At 44.1% G+C, this 17,849-nt stretch overlaps 1 protein-coding gene across 4 annotated transcripts in view; it reads right to left on the bottom strand.

Annotated features, from left to right (window-relative positions):
* MED12 (mediator complex subunit 12) overlaps nucleotides 1-17,849 on the bottom strand; it is a 63,175-nt gene that overhangs the window by 24,463 nt on the left and 20,863 nt on the right. For all 4 annotated transcript variants that reach the window (XM_075184472.1, XM_075184473.1, XM_075184474.1 and 1 more), the window contains exons 8-20: nucleotides 17,231-17,377; nucleotides 16,968-17,067; nucleotides 16,749-16,885; nucleotides 16,492-16,623; nucleotides 16,224-16,353; nucleotides 14,023-14,252; nucleotides 13,502-13,582; nucleotides 4,665-4,829; nucleotides 4,436-4,580; nucleotides 4,228-4,346; nucleotides 3,586-3,729; nucleotides 3,285-3,448; nucleotides 2,990-3,121 (exon numbers count right to left, since the gene is read on the bottom strand). In XM_075184472.1, the coding sequence (XP_075040573.1) occupies nucleotides 2,990-3,121; nucleotides 3,285-3,448; nucleotides 3,586-3,729; nucleotides 4,228-4,346; nucleotides 4,436-4,580; nucleotides 4,665-4,829; nucleotides 13,502-13,582; nucleotides 14,023-14,252; nucleotides 16,224-16,353; nucleotides 16,492-16,623; nucleotides 16,749-16,885; nucleotides 16,968-17,067; nucleotides 17,231-17,377 (1,826 nt within the window). The remainder of the gene's footprint in view (nucleotides 1-2,989; nucleotides 3,122-3,284; nucleotides 3,449-3,585; nucleotides 3,730-4,227; nucleotides 4,347-4,435; nucleotides 4,581-4,664; nucleotides 4,830-13,501; nucleotides 13,583-14,022; nucleotides 14,253-16,223; nucleotides 16,354-16,491; nucleotides 16,624-16,748; nucleotides 16,886-16,967; nucleotides 17,068-17,230; nucleotides 17,378-17,849) is intronic.

Here is a 17,849-nt window from a genome sequence, read left to right as displayed (position 1 = left end):
CCATCTTAAACCAGTACACCCGAACAAAGGAGGTTCAAAACTAGTAATATCCAATCCCCTTTTTGCTGGCAATAAAGTGATTATATCAACTGTGAGTAACATCTGGATGGCTTTTCTCAAAACCGGCACTTGGACAAGTCCACTGGAAGGAGATAGTTACAAAGCATCAGAGTAGAGCTCCAAGGAAAACTATAATGCGTTCACCAAAGAATCTGAAATGGAACTAAACCACTCCGTCTTAGACCGCAGTCACTAGAATTGTCTTCCTGCTCATCATGCAGACAAATTGTCTGAGGGCTTGGACACTGGTTTCTTTATGGACCAGGCCTGTTTACCTCTATGCTGTCCTCCACAAACGTCAGATTACTGCCTCCTCTACAGCAGCCCTTTACCAAAAGTCCTGCACTTGTGGAAAATTTACCGACAAGTTTTCCTGACTGTTACGTGGCTAATAATCTTGTCCATCTCCAATAAGACATCATCTGAAAAAGGAAGAGACTCCAGAGTCTTCTTAGACCATGAATCCACTTCCCCATTATTGAACCAGAGATTACGACAAGCTTAGACCCCAGTAGTCAAAACTCTAGCCCCAACAAGATCCGCATCCAGAGGTGAATCACCAAGATATTCAGATGCATCTAGGCTGACTTCCTCGCTGTCCTGTTTGTGAAGTGCTTGCTGCACCAACTCCACTAAAATCATACACCCTGTACAATATTGCAGAATCCTCACTATCAGATTTCTCCACCATCTCACCCTCTACTTGCTAGGAGTACTCAGAATCAGACCCTCTCCAGGGTGTGACCAAAAGAACTATGTTTAATGTTTAAACTTGCACTAAGTCAGGGCCTGCTCCCAGACTAGCTTATCTAAAGACACCAATGAGGGGGAAGGTAATCCTTGGCTGAGCGCTCTCTGGTGCAGGGGTTCACGCGTTGCAGATTCAACAAAGGAGGTAGAGGGAAGGTTCCATTCACCTACCACCTGGGAACTTGCAGCAAGGCTGAGCATAAGGCATCCATTCCAGAGTGCCCACTGGGCAACTTACAACAATTTAAACAGGTATAAAAAGTCACTGAAGAACTAGTCCCCTTATCTGACATGACCGATAATGAAGGAGAAAAAAAAACTGGCAGATACAGAGTACATAATCAGAGAACTGAACCTGCAAAGACAGACATAAAAATCAAGCAGTAACAGTGGAAAAAAACACACTGACCCACTCAGGAAAACTAATGCCCACCAACAAGGAGGGACCTGGGGGTAACACCCTGAAAGGATGGCCCCCTTCTGATAACTGGTGCTTAATGTGGAGCCGACTCCTTTAGGCTGAGACGAGCCCCATTATTTTACATTGGTTGAGAACATTGGAGAGTAAAATGCTGTTTTTGGTGACCCCCATTTGTTACACAGTGCAGCAACAATTCTTCATTTTGCCATACATATTAAGCTGAACCAACTCACATCAAAGTCTTCCCCAGGCAAGTCCTAAGCTAAATATAAACAGAAATTAAATATCAATTTTGGCATGATTACAACCAGGCTTTTTTACTAGGTTGAGTCTTACCTGCATACAGGTAAGGCAGGTAATCCCCAAGCAATTGCAGCTATTAGACATCTAGGGACTCATCTGACACAATTTGGAGTGTGTATGTATGTATGTATGTATGTATGTATGTATGTATGTATGTAAAGACACATTTGGGAATGGAGTGAGGTGACATGGAGCAATCAAGCTCCTCCCCCTCTATACTCTTATTGGCTGCACAGGAAGTCAGTTCTTTTACTGACAAAGCCCTAAAAAGGAGTATAGAACAAGAGGGAGAGGAGCAGGAAACCCTTGTTTTCAATCTATAACAAGAAAATCGAGAATAAATGTGTAGAGGAGCAGGGCGCTCAGTGTCCCCCATGAATTCGGGCAGAGGGCTTAAGCCAAGTACAAAAACGACATTTTCTCATTCATCATAGGGGGACACTGTTGACATTGGGGATGTCCGAAAGTGGTCCCTAAGGAAGGGTACACTCAGATGCAGTGTGCAGCACCTTACGTCTGAAGATCGCATCACTGGAGTGTTAAACCTGCAAAATCTCGTGAATGCGTGCACCGAAGACCAAGAGGCACCCACAGGCCAAGGAGAATGTGCCCTGACATTCTTGTGGACCATATGACCTGCCCTATATAAGCCTGGCAAATCACATACATAATCCATCTGGCAATGGTCTGCTTAGAGACTCACCAGATTCTCTTTTGGGAGTCAGAGAGCCAGATGGATTTCTTGGAAAAATGTAGCCAAGTCTAACAAATCTCGATTGCAGATGCCATGGTCAGAAATTGGCGTGAACAACATGAATCTCATTCTGCATTGTGTCAATGACACAGGCTAGAGATGTTGAAATGGTGTTGGGAACGGTTTCTAGGCACATATTAGGCCCCTTAATATCAGTTAAGCACCATTTAAGTGGTGCAGTATTGCTGCTCTGTGTGCATCCCTCTATGGCCACAGTCTACCTATCCTATAATGCTTACTTCCAGGAGGATAACACACCATGTCACAAAGCACACGACAGCTCAAGCTCATTCTACGAACCTCATAAAGTGGCCACTGAGTGTATATATTATATATAGTGAAATTGTCTCCCAAAAGCAGAGGGTAGACATATCTGTTGAAACGCACTGGGCAGGCCATCCAGGTGCAAAACCAAACTATTTAACGGTGCACATAAGGTGTGCTTTGTCAAATACCTTTAGCAAGTGCAAAGGCTGCATAGTCTTTAGAGTATTTTATTATGTTTGTGTATTAATGAAATATTTACAGAAATACTGCATATGTGGGTGTATAGTTGCAAACACTTGTTTACTATTATGCAATTCTATATATTTTCTTTAGATGTGTTTGTACTTTTATTTATTTCTACATTACAAAATGTTAAAAAGTTAATGCAAAACCAAAAATGGTTTACAGTTACAGATCAAGGGTATTCCACTTACCTAAACAATTCTCCATATTTGCTTTTGAGGTGGCTGCAGAACATGTACAAGTCATACAGGTATGCAAGAATACAACGCTCAGCAGAGGATCCATCTGAACGATTCATTCCATGCTTCACCACTCCACATAGACTATAAGGAAAGCATTGCATGACAAACATTAATAAATTAAACTTGAAACACAACATTACACTGTGCCATTTCAATTAACTACTTCTGAAATGCCCTTATTCTAGTTTCATTTTATACAGTTCCGCACTAGTTGCTTTCTCACAGCCACCTGCACTGCTCTCACCCCTCAAAGACTTGTGCCGTCTGTTCCTGGTTGAGAATAAGGCAGGTGTTATAATGTCGCAGGACTGCCACGATGCACAAACACAGGCCCATTGTGTAACTACCAACCAGGTTGGAGGACTTTAACAGGAGCTCTGCTTCAACAACACTCAGTTCATTTAGCAACTGCAAAACAGAAGAATAAAGAATAAAAAAATAGATACAAAACAATTAAAACACAATATAAAAAGAAATAAAACGTGGAAAGCAATGGGAGAACAATACTAAAAACAAGTATGTCATTAGGGTATTACAATCCTCACCTGAATGGCAAAATCAATAAGACCACTGATATTAAGAGAATATTCCATGAGGTCAAAGATGAACTGGACATGTTGTACCAGAGGAAGGTGATAAGACAAACCCAGGGCAAAGCTTGTAATCTGTTCCAAAACATTTCGAGAAACCTACAAGCAAAATAATGGTTCAGCTCTCACTTGTTTGCAATTCTCAAATAACTTAGAATCCAATTAAACATGTTTTGGGTTCACTCAGATAAGGAAAAATAAAGAGTTTTAATTCCTTTCAGTCCTGTGTGTTACCCCAATACAAATGGTGCTCCCAGAAGATGCAACGATGAAGCACTGAAAACCTCTCTCTGATACCACTTTCATGATTGCTCCATGGTTGCCCATGCCTCTCCTTCATGTACTTCCCATTGATGTGAATGGAAAGCTCACAGGGAACATGAATTGACAACACGGATTGCTTGAAAAAAAACATCAACAAAAATGTCTTCATAGGAGATAGGATTGCAGTGCAGGATCATTGGATCTTTCAGCCAAAAATTTGTTTTCCTGTTTTAGGTTGAGTTAACCTTTAGTCCCTACAACTTAATACTTTAACTTTTGTTCAATCATGCACATCTCTCCATAGCAATCTTCACTGCACCTTTGGCAAGTTACCTGTGCTGTAACTTGATGTTGGTCAAAATGTGAGAGCTGTTGAAATCTGCAGAAAATTTCTTCTGCTGTAGGAAAAGCTTCAGGTTTTATTCTGCGTCTGCGCTGTCCTTCATTTGACCCTAGGAATGGAAGTTCAAATCAGTATTCATCAGTCTTTGTAAATTGCACCTCAATGCATTCTAAGCAATCAAATGCAGTAAGCACCCACCTGTCTCAGCTGTACTCTTCCGGTTCAGCACCTTAAGGATGTCTCTAGTGATCTTCTTGATTATATGGCGAGCATCATCTCTTTGCCTGCCCACTCCAAACAGAACAACTAGTCGCTGGTTGCACTCATGACTACATGACTCTTCCTGAATGGCAGAGCAGTAAAGGTTTCCATATATGTTTGAAATTCAACAGATGATGAATACAAGAGATGCAGGAATTAGACTAACCTGAGGGATGGGGAAGTGAGTGGCATATTGAATGTGACGGGGTTGATCATATAGAGAAGCCAGCAGTCCATCCCCACTCTGAGTCTTCACTGGGCGACGACCTTCACAATCCCCCTCATCAGGGCCTGGGCTTCGTCCCTCACAGCGCATTGCAGGCGAAAACATCTACAAAAACAATAGTGGCAAACACAGAATTGGCTCTCTCAGTAATACACCAGACGTTCATTAAGAAATCACAGGTTTCTCTTTCCTACCATTAGGGGACACTGTAAGACATTGGGGTAGAGTAGGTGGGACTGGAGTTTAGGCACTAAACAACTTCTTTGTTCATCACACTCCTCCCCTACTATGCCCCTCCTATTTTTAATTCCTTTACAGGTGCAACACGGGGATGGAGCCTAAGACCCAGAGGAGTGAATAGCCTGTCGGCTTCCTTCACTCTGGGTCCCTGTGCAAGGTAAGCAGCAGCCTGGCTCACTTGCCTAGCACCATTGCCGGCAGTCTCACCCCTCGAAACGAGCAGTTGGCCCACAAATTATGTGGAATATGGAACCGGTGGTCAGGCTTTTTCCATGCCTCCGACATCACATCCATTAATTGGCAAGAAGGAGGAAAACAGATAATCTGCTTCATCTGCCTCTTAAATAGGAAAAAAACAGCTGCGCATGAGATCACTGGGTTCGCAAAGCCTAAGGTCTGGCGAACCCCTAAAACCAAATCATCCACACCCTGAGTGGTGGTTGATTTCTCCATGCTACCCGAGTCTTCCTCCCCACAGTATCTAAGTATATCCCCTTCTTCCTCAGATAATAGATCAGACATGGACACTATATTCCATGCGCCGCCTGTGGGACATGACGTTGGTTCATTATCCTATAGGAAGCGCTAAGGAGGCAAGATGAAGAGGCCCTAGCCAAACCCTAAGTGCAATGAGCTTGAAAGATGTGGTACAGAAATAGAACTGAAAGAATCAGACATTTTGCACAGGTATAATGTAACACAGAATTTGCAGCAGACCCTTTCTTGGAAGTCCCCGTTTCTGCCACGATGTATTTAATGAAACCCCAAAGAATGCCCACAATATACTCCATATATATGCAAGGGCCCAACATGGTCACCCTGTCTGTTAGTATCCAACCTGGATATGGAGATGGAGATATAGATATAGATATAGATATAGATATATATATATATATATGAGAAGCACAGCAGGGGAGCAAGATGCACAGACACAGTCTGTTAAAGGGCATCTTCATGGAGTAGTGCGCCAGCTAGAAGGGAGGAACAGGAAGTCTGTGGCCAGCAGACTCCGATCCAATGTGGTGTCACAGATGTATGCTCCGATTCAACAGAGATCCGCTGTGGCTGCTTTTTGGTCCTCCCCACCAGCTGGCCGTCAAATCTCGATGTCAGAGATGGGAAGCAACCATAGTACCTGTCATTAGGTGTTCGGCAGTCACAAATGTCAATGCTGGCCGCCGGCACAGTACACCGACAGCTGGCTGCCATCTCTTGCATTAAGTGTAGGAGACACTGTAAAAATAAGCAGTAATGCCTGGGGTGAGGGCTACTTCAGGCTGCTAAACCTGGCTCAGGGATCCGGGGTGGATGAAGGCTGCAGGCTATCCACCCCTGGGTAGGCACAAAAGTGAAAAATAAGATAAAAAATAAACTGAATGGGCAGTATTGTGGCTTAGTGGTTAGCACTTCTGCCTCACAGCACTGGTGTCATGAGTTCGATTCCCAACCATGGCCTTATCTGTGTAGCGTTTATGTTCTCCCTGAGTTCGTATGACTTTCCTCTGGGCAATCCGGTTTCCTCCCACATTCCAAAAACTTACAGGTAGGTTAATTGGCTGCTATCAAATCAACCTTAGGGGTGTGTGTGTGTGTGTGTGTGTGAGTGTGAGTGTGTTAGGGAATTTACACTGTAATCTCCAATGGTGTAGGGCACTGGATTCCAAACTTTTTCAGTTCAAGGCAACCTTCGGGTCTCCAAAATTTTTCCAAGGCACCCCTAAGCCAAAATAATTACCAAATAGTCCTCCGTCTTGCTTACCACTACTAGCCCTGGCCGAGGAACCCCTGTGAGATCTCCAAAGCACCCCAGGGAGCCCTGGCGCACAGTTTGGGAACCAGTGGTGTAGGGGTTGATGTGAAGGAGTTCTCTCTACAGCGCTGTGGAATTAGTGGCGCCATATAAATAGATGATGAGGATTAAATAAAATCAAAAGCAGGAGCCCTGAGAAACATGTCCGACTCCTAAGGGTAGTTAAACTAAACTGAATACACCTTCCTGTGGGAGGAGTAGATTAGGGGTAGAGCTACACTCGCAGCTGAGAAGGAGGGAGAACATGTTGCTATACAAAGGTGAGAGGGGAATTTTTACTACAGAGGGAATGGGGACATGAGAGATAACTGTGGATCAAGAAGGTTGGGGGACCTAACTTAACACCTGCCAAAACAGTAACAACTCATAAAATTCTTATAACCTTTAATCAAAACAGTCTCAACTGAGAGTCTCATTTAATTATAAGAAAATGTTTCAAACTGAGCTATTAAGCTGAATATTTATAGAATAAAGGATAAATTTCCACCAATAGGTTAGGGGCTAAATTTACTAAGCTGCGGGTTTGAAAAAAAGAGGATTTATGTACTTACGTTAAATCCGTTTCTCTGATTCCGTCTGGGGGACACTGCTTTACCATGGGGTTGTGGAGGGGAGCTGGGAGTTGGCACCTAACTAGTTAACTTTAGTGCTGCTGATAGACCCCTCCCCTCTACAATCCCCCTGCCTCTTCCTGTACAATCCAGTTAGTTTTAAAAAGCCCCAGGAGAAAAAAGGGCAGTCAAACAAGAGCACACAGAAGAATAACAGAAGGGAGGGATCGCAGTGTCCCCCAGACGGAATCAGAGAAACGGATTTAACGTAAGTACATAAATCCTCTTTTCTCTTTCATCCAGTCTGTGGGACACTGCTTTACCATGGGGACGTTCTAAAGCAGCCCCTAAAGGGTGGGACTACTCTGAAAATCCCGCTCGTAAAGCATTACGAGCGAAATTTGCATCTGCTGATGCAAACACATTAAATTGATAAAATTTAGTAAACGTATGGACAGAGGACCAAGTGGCTGCCCTGCAAAGCTGGTCCGCAGAAACACCATTCCTTGCTGCCCAAGACGCCCCAACCGATCTGGTGGAATGGGCTGTGATTCTCTCCGGCACATGACGGCTAGCCTTTATATAAGCTTGTCTGATGGTAGACGTAATCCATCTTGCAATGGACTGTTTTGAGGATGGCCAGCCTCTCTTATTAGCGTCATAAAGGACAAATAGAGAGTCTGTACGTCTAATCTGGGAAGTTCTCTTAACATAAATGCGGAGAGCCCTAACCACATCTAACTTTTCCATCGATTGCTGATCCGTATGGGAAGAAGATGAGAAAACCGGAACTACGATTTCCTGGTTGAGATGAAAAGCCAACACTACTTTTGGTACGAAAGAAGGGAGAGTTCTTAACACCGCTCTGTCCTCGTGGAAAACCAAATATGGTTCCCTACAGGACAGAGCTCCTAATTCGGAAACTCTACGAGCCGAAGCGATAGCCAAAAGAAAAAGGACCTTCCAGGTCAACCACTTTAAGTCTGCCTTACTCAAAGGTTCAAAGGGGGGGCCCTTGAGCATCTCTAGGACCATGTTGAGATCCCATGGAGCAGTAGGAGGGACATAGGGAGGTTGGATATGTAAAACTCCCTGGAAAAAAGTCCTAATGTCTGGCAATTCGGCTAATTTCTTATGAAAAAATACAGAAAGTGCCGAAACCTGGACCTTTAGGGAACCTAGCCTAAGGCCTGCTTCCAGGCCATTTTGAAGGAAGGCTAATAGACGGGAAAGCTGAAAAGAGGACGAGTGGAACATCCTATTTTCGCACCATCTAATGTAGGCCTTCCAAATCCGTTGATAGATTCGAGAAGAAACAGGCTTCCTGGCTCGCATCAGAGTCTGAATTACACTGGGCGAAAAACCTCTAACCTTCCAGAGGCTGGCTTCAACAGCCATGCCGTTAAATTGAGCTGAGGTACATTCTGGAAATGGAATGGACCTTGCAGAAGCAGGTCGATTCGATACGGAAGGCGGAACCCCGGCCCTTCCGCCATAGATATGATGTCTGCGTACCACACTCGGCGCGGCCAAGAGGGAGCGACTAGAATTACTGGCAGAAGGCCCTGCCGAACTCGTCTGAGTACTCGAGGAAGCATGGGAATTGGGGGAAACAGGTATCCCAACCTGAATTCCCATGACATCGTCAAAACGTCCACTGCCGCCGCTAAGGGATCCCTTGCCCTTGCGCAAAACTTGTGGACCTTCCGGTTGTGTCTGGAGGCCATGAGGTCTATGTCCGGAAGACCCCACCTGAGAACCAGAGACTGGAAGACATCCGGGTGTAGAGACCACTCCCCCGGCATCAGCTGGTTTCGACTTAAATAGTCCGCCTCCCAGTTTTCTATTCCTGGAATGAAAACCGCCGATATTGCTGGGACATATTGCTCTGCCCAAACAAATATTTGGGCTGCAATCTCCATAGCCGCTGCACTCCTGGTTCCTCCTTGTCTGTTGACATATGCCACGGCCGTGGCATTGTCGGACTGAATTCTGACCGGTTGGCCCTGGAGAAAAGACTGGGCTCCCCGGAGAGCCAAGAAAATGGTCTTCAATTCCAAAACATTTATCGGTAGAGTTGATTCCTGAGGCGACCAAATTCCCTGGAGTCAGAGGTGAAGGATTACCGCCCCCCAACCCTTCAGGCTGGCGTCTGTCGTGGCTATGATCCATGACCATTGTGCGAAGGATTTTCCCACGCTCATGTTGTGTGGATACATCCACCACTGAAGAGATTCTCTCGCTTTCTGAGATAGAGAGATCTTTTGACTTTTCAGGTGTAGGTGTGACCCTGACCACTTCGATAGCAGATCCCATTAGAAACTACGAGAATGGGCTCGCCCGAAGGGAATGGTCTCGAAAGAGGCCACCATCTTTCCGAGTAGCCTCATGCACAAGTGCATTGAGGGGCTGGGGTAAGACAAAACCTGAGAGGTTACCGACTGAATAGAGGAGATTTTCTCTGCTGGGAGAAACACTCTTTGCCTCCTGGTGTCCATGATGAGTCCCAGGAATACCATGCACTGACACGGGATCAACTGGGATTTCTTTGAATTTATTAGCCAACCGTGGCCCTCGAGAACTGCCTGGGTGAGGGACAGGTGATAACGCAGGCAACCTTCTGAGGAAGCCTTGACGAGTAGGTCGTCCAAGTAAGGAACAACCTGAACTCCCTGCAGGTGAAGACATGCTGCCATAACTGACATAATCTTCGTGAAGACCCTTGGCGCAGTTGAGAGGCCAAAGGGGAGGGCCCGAAACTGATAGTGAGCAGATCCTACCGAGAATCTGAGGAGAGACTGGTGGTGGATCCAGATGGGAATGTGGAGATAAGCGTCCTTTATATCTATGGACGCCATGAACTGATTTATCTCTAGGCCGTTTATTACTGACCTCAGAGATTCCATCCGAAATTTGTCCACCCTTAAGTGAACATTGAGGCCCTTTAAGTTTAGGATGGGCCGAAAGGAGCCGTCCGGCTTCTTGACTAGGAACAGGTTTGAATAAAAACCCCTTCCTTTCTGCCCATCTGGCACTCTGCAGATGACCTGCTGGAGTAAAAGAGAAGCAACACAATCCTGTATAGCCCGTCTTTTTAAAAGATCCTGAGGTAGCGGGGTCTGGAAGAAACGCTGTGGAGCCGGGCCCAATAGGTCTATTCTGTACCCCTCTGAAAGGATTTTCCGAATCCAAGGATCTTGGGAAGACGCTGTCCACTGTTTCTGAAACAGGGACAGACGTCCTCCCACTGGCGCCCCCTGTAGAACAGGTTGGTCGTCAGGACGCAGGCTTTTCCTGGGTCTTAGCGGCCTGGCGCTTGGAAGTAAACGAGGATCTTCCCCTAGAGGAGGAGCCTCGGGAATTAGATTGCCTTCCTCTGAAGGACTGACCCCTTTGGAAGGAGGTCCCTCGAAAGGGCTGTCGGAAGGAGCTATTCCTCTGAGCGCGGCTTCTGTTAGCGTATACTGGCAAAGAAGTGCTTTTGCCCCCCCGTAGCCTGGGAAATGAGGGTATCCAATTCCGGGCCGAATAAGCCCGCTGCAGAAAAGGGGATGGTTTCAACGGACCGCTTTGACTCTGCATCACCTTCCCAGGATTTCAGCCATAGTGTTCTCCTTGCTGAAATGGAGGCCGCCTGAATGGCAGAGGAAACCGCCGCTGAATTCTGGGCCGCCTCATAGAGATACCCCGAAGCTTCCTTTAAATACAAAGCAAGGGGAAGGAGCTCGGAGTCCTGTAAAGCTTCTGCCAGCTGGTCTGCCCATGCTTCCATGGCTTTTGCTACCCAGGCTGAAGCAAATGTGGGTCTAAAGCCAGAACCCGCAAATATTGATTTGAGCTGGGATTCTACCTTACGGTCATTGGCGTCTGGAAGAGACGCTGAACCCGGGGCTGGGAGTAGAGTATGTTTAGCCAGGCGAGCAATAGGAATGTCTACCTTGGGAATACTCTCCCAGCGAGTCACCTCTTCCTCCTGAAGAGGATACAAAGAGGTGAACCTTTTGGGAATGAAAAACCTTTTCTCAGGTTGTTTCCAAGCCCCTTTAGCAATCTCTCTGAGTTCTGCAGAAGGAGGGAAACGGTTGGTTTTTCTTTTGGCCTTTTTGAACAGACTTCTGTCCCTGGGGGAAACCTCCTCCGGCTCTGGGAAGCCCAGCGCCTGTCTAACCGCTAAAACCAAATCATTAACAAATTGGTTTCTAGGGTACACTTCCTGCTTTGAGGAATGACTATGGTCAGCATCCGAATAGATTTCCCCCTCTTCCTCAGACTCTTCCTCCGAATCTGAAAGGACCACAAGGGGATTTACCTCTCTAAGCCTCCTTCTCTTAGCAGGCGGGGCATTAGAGGAATCTAGCAACTGGTTAAGCTTGTTTAATCCCTTCAAAAAGGCTGTAGACCAAGCCGGGGCTGGGTCAGCCTGTGATGTGGAAGTTCCCGGCAAACTCGATCCACTGGCATCTGAGAAAGCCTGGGGGACTGACTGCGTATTAGTATTGCTAGCCACCGAAGTTGCCACAGTTGATAGCAACTGATTTGATTGAAAAAACCATTTGGGCTAGGGAGGTAACCGACTGTGTTAGGGAGGTTACCCAGGCCGGTTCCTCAGACGAAGGGGCTGTAACCTGCTGGCTTTGCACAGAGGGGGCCCCTGCTTCGCATGCAGCGCAGAGCGCCAAAGGGTCCTTCTGCCCACACGGTAATTTAACATGACATTTAGAACATGTGAAATATTTTGCCATAGGGCCCTTTCCCTTATCTGTCATTTTATATAAAGGAAGGCACACCAATCACACAAAATCAATCTAGCTGAATATACAGATAGAGATAAAGGAAGAGAGAGAGAGAGAGAGAGAGAGTAAAATATTAAAAGAACAGAGTAAATTACAAGTAATCAACTAATGTCTTTGAAAAAGTTGTACTTGAATATTTTAAACACCATAAATATTTTAGGCTAGCAGGAGACTATAATGTAAACCTGCTAAGCCAGTAATAAAACAACAAATATGTGTTTAAATAAGCTTGTACTTAGCCCAAGGGCCACCAAGACAGGGAGAAGTCCAACAGCAGTCTGTGCTCTCCCTCAGCTCTGTTCCTGTTCCCGGGCTTCTGCTTTGGCGCCAGAACCCTGGGACAGTCCATCTCTCTCTTTCTCTGTAGGAAGGGGGGGGAACTCTATGTTTTAGCTCCCCCCTCTTCCCTGATGCCGATGTTCCTGCTTGAAAATCTATAGGAAAAAACGGCTTTTGGTGGCAGATTTGTGGAGACCTCTATTAGTTCCTCTTCCCAGGACAGAGGTCTCCGCAGTGGTACTTTCCGACGCCCCCCTCCTATGTCTGAGGGGGGAATCCAGGTTTAGCCCCCTTCTCCTCGGCGCTGCTGCCGAAATCCAAGATGGCCGCCGCCATTTTCATTATCCGATAACCGGCGCTCTATGCCTGTAATGGCAGCGCCGGTTAACGGGGAGGCTATGGGAGTGCAGCGGTCCATGAGACCGCTTGTCACTCCCTTCAATCAGGCACTTTGTACTTCAGTCCCTGTCAGTGAGAACCGCTGGCTCTCTGCTGACAGGGGAATGCCTGCGCTGCCAAGCTGTGAGTGTGTTCTCTATATTAGAACACACTCCAGCGCTGCCACCTGAAAAAAGGTAAAAAGTAAAAGAAAAAAAGAAAAATTTCTTAACATTAAACTAAGCACTAATCAAAAAGGCTGCCCAACTCCAGGGCACCTAAAAAAACTGGATTGTACAGGAAGAGGCAGGGGGATTGTAGAGGGGAGGGGTCTATCAGCAGCACTAAAGTTAACTAGTTAGGTGCCAACTCCCAGCTCCCCTCCACAACCCCATGGTAAAGCAGTGTCCCAATCAGATTCTAGCTGTCATTTTGTAAAATGCACTAAATAAATGAAAGCTAGAATCTGATTGCTTGCTATAGGCAACATCCCCACTTTTTGAAACCCGCAGCTTAGTAAATCTAGCCCTAGGTGTTCTTGCTTCATTTAGTGACATATCATCCTAAAATAGTTATGCTTCAGAGAAAAAAAAATGCAAGCATTGCTTATCTTATCTAGAACTATTTTCCCCAATAGTACAGCTTGAAATTGAGACTCTGGGAGCACACTCAAGAAATGGTAAGAAATTCAGTAAGAGAGGCATATGCAATATATCATAAATTTACTGGGAATTCGCTCTTCTCCATGTCATCAAATAAAGCCCCTGAACTGTGGTCAAGATCCATACTTTCTGAGAGTGCCGGTTCCTGAAAAGAAAAAAGATGTGGCACAGGTAAGAAGAAAAAAAAACAAAAAAAAAAACAAAACACAATATTATGTTTTATGTTCAATTCTGCAGTGTACTGTAAAAACATTGAAGAGGAGGCAATACATTTTCGTAAAAAGTTTCACAGATATAACATTTCTGTTTGCACACATTTGTAACTGCACTGTGTTTGTATGCCACTTTCACAGTGGTCAACACAGTCAGGTTATTAGATGTTATTTACACTGTACAATCAGAGGAATTAGTGTTCATTATTATAGTAAGTATCCATATGCACATGTATTTTACAAAACTTAAGCTAAAATTCCTTTAAAAATTGTAATTAAAATGTCCTCTCCCTCTGGAAAATCAACCACAAATAATCTCTCATTCTATTATTTTTACTCTCATCATACGGACTTTTCTTTCTATTTAACTCACCTCTAACTTTATACTATTATTGGCCTCCACCTCCTTGCGGTCAGTGTCATCTGATGGGTCCTCATACGGTGAACGAGGTCGGGGTGCATGTGCGTCCAGTCCTAAGTCACCTCTTGATATCAGAGTACACATATACATGTTGTGTGAGAACACATCATGCCGGATCAACTCACAGAATAGCAGCACCAGATTAAAGAACTCAACACGTTCTCCCTCATTTGCTGGGTCAGCTGCGAGAGGAAACAAATGAAGTACATGATGTGGAATGAAGAGTAAGCTCTATGTACCAAAAGGGCACTTTTCAAATAACATTCTCCTACCCATTCCAAATGGGTTAAGGGACACATGCAGCAGTGTGTAGGACACTATACTATATAGTAAAATAATAAAACTAAATTTGAAAACAAATTTTATTCAATTTAAATGTAAGCTATTGATTACAAAAAAAAAAAATTAGCAAAAGGAGATCATCATGTTGTGTGTATTTGTGGTAAGTTTCCTGCAAAAGAACCCACTGAGGGAGTCACAAGTCTCAGTTGAGAAACACATTTAAAACTACTTCTGCGCAGACCACTATAGACCGTTTTATTATCTTCTTTCTATTACTTGTTCTCTGCAATCTACAGTATGTTTATATTCTATTTAGCACAGTGGCACAATTGTTAGAATTGCTGCCTCACAGCAACTCGAATTTTATTTTTTTTCATTTGAGATCCAAAATGAATAACAAGCACTTTCAGGAGTCTTGCCTGTCTTTATGGGTACCATGTTTCTTAATCAATGCATAAAAGCCAATTCTAAGGTAACGCGTTTGAACCACTACATCTAAAATTATCCCTGTCCTATATCTATATGGATGGCAATTGTTTTCCAGACGTTAATTCCAGCTCAGATTGGTTTTGTTTGGGCCTAGCAATATATACTGTGCTTCGAAAATCTGTGACATTTGTGTGTCATCAGAAAAAAGTATTCATCTCCTTAGCAAATTCAGTCTTTCTTTTAGGTTGTGATGTGATCTCTAGATGAGATACTAGTTTAGCATCTCACTACAAAGAGATCACTTTAGCATTCCCACTCAAAGCCATAACTACCATTACAACTGTAACAGAACCCTACTTGCTGGTTTGTTGGGTGTGGACTACACGGCCCCTAGTGTCTGTGTGTGGGCTAGGACATTTAGACTGTAAGCTCCAATGGGGCTTTTTTTTGTTGTTATTCTTACTTTATTCATACTCTTATACTCACTGCTGTACTTGATCATCAGTTATTTATATAGCGCCACTAATTCCACAGCTCTGCACAGAGAACTCACATCAGTCCCTGCCCCATTGGAGCTTACAGTCTCAATTCCCTAACACACACACACACACACACACACACACACACACACACACACACTAAGGTCAATTTAATAGCAGCCAATTAACCTACTAGTATGTTATTGGGGTGTGGGAGGAAACCCACGCAAACACTTTTACAATATTATCCCTTTTTGTGTTCTTGCTCTTACAGTCGACATTTCCTGACTATCTATAGTCCAAAACTGTAATACTTCAAGTTACAGGACATATGGGACTCCATGAAGACTGCATGGTGATGAATGCAGTATTACCATATCTAGGTTTACAGCCAAGTGCATTGTGTATCGACAGCCACTAAAACAAAGCGCACCTTAGTGGCATCACTCACTCACATACTACTCTATGTGAATGTGGCATAGCTAGAAAAATCTTATCAGATTGGGAGGTCTTCTAGATTCAGTGAAGATTGGCCAACCATAACTACCTGAACGCAAATAAGCAAAAAAAACCCCAAACAAATGCAATTCTACCAGACTGAAAAAGGTTCAAATTTCACATAGGTGTTCAACTCACATTACTATCAAGTGTACAAAAGTACTGCTTGATCCATACACATAATGTGAGTACCTCCTGAAATGCCCAATGCCTAAGAACATTAATTAAAACTGGTTAGCTGAGGACATGACTGGGGAAACGTGACCTGCATTTGAGTATCTGGCCTCCTAGGGTTGGGCTTATACTCGCTGTTCCTGAATCTCCCTAATATCACATTCTATGACAACGCCTAGCTCCCCTCATACAATCCATGGTAGCAGTGTCCCCCAGATAAGATGAAAGAGACAGTACAATTATTTAGTCATCACAACTTAATGCAATCCTGCCTTCATAGCCCATACTCACTTAATACTGGAGCTTGTGTATCAAGAAACTGGAGCAGGACATCTTGGAAAACAGGGGGTGAACTAAGTGCAGACAAGGACCCTGAAGACACAGATCCCTTTTCATCAACTGTCTCAGAATCTCCACATCTCTGACAAAGAACAAAGACACAATGATCAATGATGTCACAGAATAAAAGTTCAGATGTCTAAAGGAAAAGGGGAAAGATTATTTAAAAACGATGAAGACATTAAGAGAGACATAGGCATTGGCAAAGAGTAATACAAACCTCAGCTTCAATCTCCATTTGTCTCTTCTCTAGTAATTTAGCCACAACTAATGCACGGTGGTGTCCGTAACGTTTACAACTGACTGCCCACTCACAAAGTAGTGCAACCACAGCATCATCATCTGGAGATATCTAGGAGGGAAACGGCACCAGAGATTAGACAGACAATATTTTACCAGCAAAGGATGCAGACAGAGGATAAAACATAATAGATAAAGAAAATAGAAATATTGAGTGAGAACCATTTCCCCCATCACCTCATGACCATCTTTGCCAAGACCCAGTCCAAAAATACGGTTGTACAGAGAGTCTAAGTTGTTACTAAAGTCAGACTTCTCAAAGCTGTGGCTATCCAGAACCTCCAGAGTATGAAGAACTCGTCCAATAGGAAACCCTGGAAGGAGATAGGGGTCATAATGACAGAAACAGAAACAGTAGAGGAATAAGTATAGTACATAAAGGAAGCATAGGTTTACCTGCTGTGGCTTCCTGACACTTATCAAATGACCATCGGACCTCTACTGCTCGACCCCGCTCCTTTATCTGCTGCTCCATTTCCCGCAGTTTCCTACGTACCTGTGAAATGCATAGCTAATCAAATGGGCACAGAGTTCTAGAGACAATCAAATATAGGATACTGCAGTTGAAGGGAAATGGGTAAAAGGACAATTACATAGCCTTAAATACAGACACTAATCTGCAAAGAAAAGCGCTTTACTCAAAACCTGGCCCCACTAACCTGCTGAGTGAATGTAGAATTGCCACCCGGCATGGGAAGACTAGAGGGAGCGATAGGAAGATGATCCAGGGGTGACCCAGTCTTAATTCGGTTATCAGTCAAAGAGTAATGCCAGACAAGAGCACTGGGACAGCAAAGGACGATGCTCTGCAAAAACAAAATGTGAAAAATCCTACTTATAGGAGAGGGAAGTGTGTTGTGTGTATTAGTAAGCCTTCCCATCTGAAAATAGGAGACTGAGGAGGAGGAACAAATGTATTTTGTACTAAACTGTTGAAAACAATAATATAGCATTGCACTATAAATTTAAGTTGCTCCCATTGAGTATTTGCCAGATTTTTAAAGCAGTGTTTAGTTCAACATACACCTACCTCACTTTTATTTTATTTGAGAATTATAGTGATCTTGATATTACTTGGAAATTCTGTATGTTTGCAATCATCAACATTTTGCTTATTTTAAGTATGAAAGTTACTGATTAAAGTTTTAAATGCAGAATGTTTTCGCTCGGATGCAAAGCCATGAGACGATGCGGTCATGAGCACAAACTACATCCAGCCTACAAGGAGTGTCACACGAAAAGGGGGAAAGAATAAGAGAATTCTTAAGCACAAACCCT

This window comes from Mixophyes fleayi, chromosome 9 (assembly GCF_038048845.1).
Source record: "Mixophyes fleayi isolate aMixFle1 chromosome 9, aMixFle1.hap1, whole genome shotgun sequence".
NCBI lineage: Eukaryota > Metazoa > Chordata > Amphibia > Anura > Limnodynastidae > Mixophyes > Mixophyes fleayi.
This window is presented reverse-complemented; position numbering and strand designations above follow the sequence as displayed.